Raw genomic sequence first — 6490 nt, 5'->3', positions numbered from 1 at the left:
GTCAATATAAATGCTCTAATTAACAAAGATAAGATAGCCAGAGTGCTGTGTAAGTCAGAGCAAGCATTCAAGCACAAGGTAATTGGAAGAGACAGGTTGGACCATTTTCCGACTTCTTTAGTAAACATCCATTTCCGATTCACAGAACCAAACATTAAAAAAGAAGAAAAGTCCTGAGAGTGGATCACACGTACGTTATGCATGACGATTTTTGTTCACACAGACTTACCATATGAAAGAAAGTACTTAACCAACTTCTTTAACTCCATGTCAATCTCCAATATTGCCAAATTAAACACGAACACCATTATTTCTAGAAACAAGAGATTCATTAATTTGTATTTTTTTTTTTCTTTTTGTTGCGTGAAGTCACGCCTTATGTAAGCAATTACTTTGTTAGTATTGAGTAATTATAATATTCTTCATCATAAATTCTGTCATTTAATTTTAATCATATTCGTTAATTTGATACATTTTTGTAACAAATTTATATACGCCAAGTCAAATGTATCTAAATTTGCTACAAAAGTTTAATAAATGGAGTAGGATTAATTGCCTGCATGCTTGCATATATAAAATCACGTGTAATGATAGTTGTAGTTATGAGTATGTAAATATCGTACAATCATTTCAATAAATAAATATGAGATCTACGTAAAAAATAAATTAATTTTTTAATAATAGATTTTATTTTTTTTAAAACAACTATATAATACTTATACATTCTATAACTATATATAGCATTACTAACGGCCACGTGTACTAAGAACCAGCAGGTAAGACAAATTTTATTCAACCATTGATCTGTTTATAATATTTTCCAAAGTTAGTATCCCAATCAAACAAAATTTATTAAATAAAGGCATCAGAAAGAAAGGTGTTTTGTTTTACTTCTAATTTGACAAACAAAATAAAGTGTCCACTACATCGTGAAAGAAATTAAATAATAGTAATAAATAAAATGAAAATAAAACAAAAATCACTTATCCAATATCATCGCGAAAACACTACAAGAAAACAGTTTATTTCCTGCCAGTTATTTCCTATCAAAAAAATTATTTTCTGTTAAAATGAATCTATTTTTATCTCAAATGATCATTCTCATCCTAAATAATTTATCTCAAATGTCCTATTTTTTTATAATGAAATCAGTACTTAAGAATGTTCATCCGGACCAACTTATAATATTCCGGATTGGTCCAGAATCCGAAAAACCGAGTACTGGATATATATAAATCATATATTAATCCTTAGTTCGGAACTTCAGAGTTAGCAATTTTTGCTTCTTTTATTTATTTTATTTATATTAACCTATCATAGAGGGACGCTGTTGATGAATATTTACACCATATTGACGGAAATACTAATTCAGAGAAGTTTAAAAACTCATAAATAATTACGATAAATGGAGAAATCAGCAAAAACAATTAAAACTCAAACCCAAAATAAATTTTTTGCTAGATAACTTTCGTTTGTATTATACTTCTCCTAGCTAAAAAGAAAACTAGAAATATTTTCGGGTAATAATCGGGAACCCATGATCTGGTACTCAAAATCGTTCTTAGGAGTGTAAAAAAATAAAAACTGGTGAACTGATAAACCGAACCGATGGATTTGGTCTAGTACTGAGTTTGGTTCAGTCCGGTATCAGTTTTATTTTTCTTAAAACCGGTCAAAATTAGTCCAATTTCGGCTTTTCTTTTTCTAAAACCGAATCGGGCCGAACTTTACCGATTTATATATATTATAATTTTTTTATAATATATAATTATATATAAAATAGTTTTGTATTGTATGATAAATTATTAATTAATATAATATTAAATTTTAAAATCTTATATTTACTATAATCTATTGTATTAATTGTTATACTAATATTATATAGTGCGTATTAATAGTTATACTAATACTATATCACTATATATTATAATATATTATAATATATCACTATATTATATATTGTAAAATATCATTATAGTCTATAATACAATTATAATATATATTATAATATACTACAATATATTATCACTACAGTATTATATATTATAATATACTATTATATATATATATTGTATAATATATATAGTATACTAAAATCGAGAAATCAGACCGAATCGGATCGAAACGATCAAACCAGAAGTACCAGTTTAGGGGAATAATTAGTGCGAAATCGGTTCTTAAAAATAAAAAACCGATGCATGCCTGTTAGATCCCAAATTTTGTCTAACACCAGACCCGTTACACCCCTATTCGTCCGTGTCAATATATAATAAAATAAAAAGTACTCTAGCTATAAAATGGTTATATAAAAAAAAAAAACATATAAATTGACTTTGTTTTATGTGATTTTTTAAAATTATTTTATAATAAAAATAATTTTATAATCTAATAAATTATATTAAATTATATTAGTTTGTATAATTACTTTTATCTCTTTTGTTTTTAAAGATAAGATGAGTTGAGATTAAAGTTAAAAAGTTGAATAAATATTGTTAAAATATATTTATTAATATTATTTTTATTTTAAAATTTAAAAAAATTAAATTATTTATTTTATATTATGTGAAAATTTAAAAAATCTATAATAATAAGATGAGAAGCTTTTAAAATTTTTAAAATTTTAGATTTTAATTTTGAAAGAATCTTTTATAATTGGAGTATTTGTCTAATAAAATTGACATGACAATAAAGTCAAAAGGGACACCTAAAAGAGTGATACGTTGGACTTACAGTCATGGACCTGAAAAAAGTTGGTGTGCTTTTTTATATATTTTTTTATAATTATTTTTTATAAATTATTAAAAAGTATTTCTTTAATTATGAAATAAAAATAATTATTAAAAAATACTTTCTTAATCACGAAATAAAATAAAAAAAATAATTTTTTTTACTTCAGGATTAATGAAATATTTTTTAATAATATTATAAATATTTTTTATTTTTTTAAATATTTAAAATTGTTAAAAACATTTATATAAAAATAATTAAAAAAATACATAAAAAAATATATATATAATAGAGCCCGTAGTAACTCCCAGCGGGAGCTCTATAATTTTCCAATCGATTATATATGCCGTAGCATTCGTTGGCCCGTCGCAACCTCAAAACTATTATTATTAGGAAACAAATTACGGTCTAAAGGGGAAGAAGAAAAACGTAGATCTTTGAGAAAGAGGAAGGAAATGATAGTCTTATTTCTTTTTTATGGGTTGGAAGAGATGTCAAGTTTATCTAATCATTCTGACTTCCAGACAAAGTCGAATCGTCTAGTGCATGCTTGATTTGGATTTTGGACTCCGTACCGATCGACTAGCCAGTCTATGAAAAGTCGTGGAGAAAATAATTGGATTATGTGTATATAAATATTAGTTTATTATATAATTATATGCAGAAAGTACCATCGATGGTACACATGCGTTATTAACAGTACTAGTTAGGCCAACTGAATTGACCGAAGACAGCAAAGTGCAAAGCCTAGCTTTCACCAAATCGTCACTACAAACGTCACAACCCCTATTCCAATCTTCCATTAAAGCCTACCCACATGGCTGCTAAATTGCATGTCCCACAACTTCACAGACCTGGCCTATCTTGCCACCAGACTGCAGTACTCTCAAACACTAACACCTCACCCTCAAGCTCCACCGCCCACCACCACCACCACCACCATGGAGAAGTACCGCCACGTACTCCTCGTAACGTTCCCTGCGCAGGGCCATATAAACCCTGCTCTCCAGTTTGCCAAGCGCCTCGTTCGCTTGGGGGCGCATGTCACCCTCGCTACCAGCGTCTCCTCCTACCGTCGCATGACCAAAACACCTGCTCCTCAAGGTTTGTCCTTCGCCACCTACTCCGATGGCTACGACGATGGGTTTAAGCCTACTACTGATGATTTAGAGCACTACATCTTCGCGATTAAGCGCAGTGGCTCCAAAACTCTCACCGATCTCATCGTGTCCAGCGCAAACGAGGGCCGCCCCTTTCAGTACTTAGTGTACAATATGCTCCTGCCTTGGGCGGGGAACGTGGCCCGCGAACTTCACCTCCCGTCAGCAGTTCTCTGGATTCAACCTGCCACGGTTTTGGACATATACTACTACTACTTCAATGGCTATGGAGACGACATCAGGAAAAACGGCACTGATCCCTCGTACTCGTTACAATTACCGGGACTGCCGTTGCTCTATGGTCGTGACCTTCCCTCCTTTTTGCTTGGTTCAAATACGTATACTTTTGCACTCCCATCATTTCAAGAGCAATTCGAAGCACTCCAAAAAGAAAGCAACCCGAGAGTGCTTGTCAATACCTTTGATGGATTAGAGCCCGAAGCCTTGAGAGTGATCGAAAAATTTAATCTTGCTGCGGTTGGACCGCTGATTCCATCGGCCTTTTTGGACGGAAAGGATCCATCCGATAAAGCTTTTGGCGGAGATCTTTTCCAAGGCTCCAAGGAGTACTACATCGAATGGCTGAACTCCAAGCCTAACTCATCTGTCATTTACGTCTCATTCGGGAGCATGGCGGTGCTAGCAAAGCAGCAGATGGAGGAAATGGCACGCGGATTGTTGGATTGCGGCCGTCCCTTCTTGTGGGTCATAAGAGCCAAGGAAAAAGGAGAAGAAGAGACAGAAGAAGAGAGATTGAGTTGCAGAAAGGAATTGGAGCAAAAGGGAATGATAGTGCCATGGTGTTCTCAAGTGGAGGTTCTGTCACATCCTTCATTGGCATGCTTTGTGACTCATTGCGGATGGAATTCGAGTTTGGAGAGTTTGGTCACTGGGGTGCCAGTGGTTGCTTTCCCACAGTGGAGTGATCAAGGAACAAACGCAAAACTGATTGAAGATGTGTGGAAAACAGGCTTGAGGGTGACAGCAAACAAGGATGGCATTGTAGAAGGTGATGAGATCAAGAGGTGCTTGGAATTGGTAGCTGGAGGTGGGGATCGAGGGGAAGAATTGAGAAGGAATGCTAAGAAATGGAAGGAGTTGGCTAGGGAAGCTGCCAGGGAAGGTGGGTCTTCATACAAAAATCTTAAAGCTTTTGTGGAGGAGATTGGAGGATGTTTATGTTAAAAAGATACGTATGTTTGCTGATGAAGACATTTGCTAATTTAGGCTCTTTGAAGATTCTAATTTAGGCCCCGTATTGAAGATTCTAATTTTTCAGTACCACGTTTTCCAGAGCAATTTCTTCGGCAATTCCTTTTTATAAGCACTTTTGAGTATGTTCCAAATCAACCACACACGAGGGATCACGACGGGGGATCCCGACAGTGCAATTATTATTATTATTATTTTTTTTTTGCTTTTTTTCATGTATTGTTTTAACACTTTTAAATATTTAAAAAAAATCAATATATCATTAAAAAATACTTCATTAATTACTAAATTAAAAAAAAAAACTACTATTGTGAGCCCCCATGTGTATATTTAGCATTTCTCTATTAATTATGATTGTTTTAGTACTTCTTCAGGATTGTAATAAAATGACAGTATGGTTGCAACGTTAGCCGTTGAAAATTTTACATTTTAGAGATCATATTGCAAGAAATTATTCTTTGGGGATGAATTATGATTTCTCAAAATAATAAGACGACAAAAATGCACATGGGAGTAGTATTTTAATCTTACCTATTAATGTCTGTGTTTCACAAGCTTGGGCAACTCCATGCTGGTAGAACTCAGACTCCTCCCTACAAGAAGGAGAAGGGGACCTCAAGATCTGTGGTACCTCCGATGTTTAAGTTAGTTTCAATCCTATGACTGTTCTTGGCATAGGATCTTTTGTTGAGTGTACCGAGTTTCGGGTCGCATTGAATGTGTCATGGTTTCTTTCTGAAGTTTCTCCCATCTCATTAATGCGCCGTGCTTTCCTCTCTAAGTTTCATATCCTCCATTAATGTGGTGTGCCTTCCTCAGCTTTCTGTCTCTGTTTGTCATGTCTGGGTGGCAATATGTAGAGTCGATGAGTGTACTCGTCTGTCGGCTAGTGGGTTTCCAGACTGTCTCCATTGCCATATGTTTGTCATGGTTTCCTATCTACCCATCTTCTTTAGTTGGGCCTTAGAAGTTTACACGGCCCGGCCCAGACCCCATATTTCGGCCAGGACCTGGGTCTGACTCAGGGGATAACTCCCCTCACCATACTCCGCAAATTTTTAGCATCCTTTGGGAGTTGAAAATTATGAAGAAAATAATTTTGTGCTCCTCCGAATTCAAACCGAGGGGCTTTTATGGAAATCTTCACCACGTGCTGGAATGATGGAGGATAGTGATATATGCACGTGCATATTCACCCATTCAACTTCTCCAGGTTATTGGGATATGAAACGATCCTTGGACGCGTCACCTTCCTCATGTGTAGAGCTAATGATTGTCCTTTCCCTCATTAATTGAAGTTGTTCCCTTGGAGGGACTCCCGTGCTAGCACGTGTCATCCGGCGTTGGCCCATGTAAGGTAAGCGCCTTGTTGGTGACACTTTATTTTATTT

General features: G+C 34.3%; 1 protein-coding gene across 1 annotated transcript; it reads left to right on the top strand.

Moving 5' to 3' along the window:
* The first annotated feature begins 3354 nt into the window (after positions 1 to 3354).
* On the top strand, positions 3355 to 5162 carry LOC109019468 (crocetin glucosyltransferase, chloroplastic-like). The gene has a single exon (XM_035691751.1). It carries the CDS (start codon positions 3561 to 3563, stop codon positions 5070 to 5072), a length of 1512 nt encoding a protein of 503 aa, XP_035547644.1. The 5' UTR covers positions 3355 to 3560; the 3' UTR covers positions 5073 to 5162.
* The last annotated feature ends 1328 nt before the right edge of the window (positions 5163 to 6490 follow it).

Source organism: Juglans regia, chromosome 7 (assembly GCF_001411555.2).
Source record: "Juglans regia cultivar Chandler chromosome 7, Walnut 2.0, whole genome shotgun sequence".
NCBI classification, from domain to species: domain Eukaryota; kingdom Viridiplantae; phylum Streptophyta; class Magnoliopsida; order Fagales; family Juglandaceae; genus Juglans; species Juglans regia.
The sequence above is the reverse complement of the archived record's forward strand: the minus strand, read 5'-3'. Positions and strand labels throughout refer to the sequence as shown.

Bases quoted from the DNA above. Each gene is read 5' to 3' on its own strand.
- LOC109019468 (XM_035691751.1), top strand. From the start codon at position 3,561: ATGTCCCACAACTTCACAGACCTGGCCTATCTTGCCACCAGACTGCAG.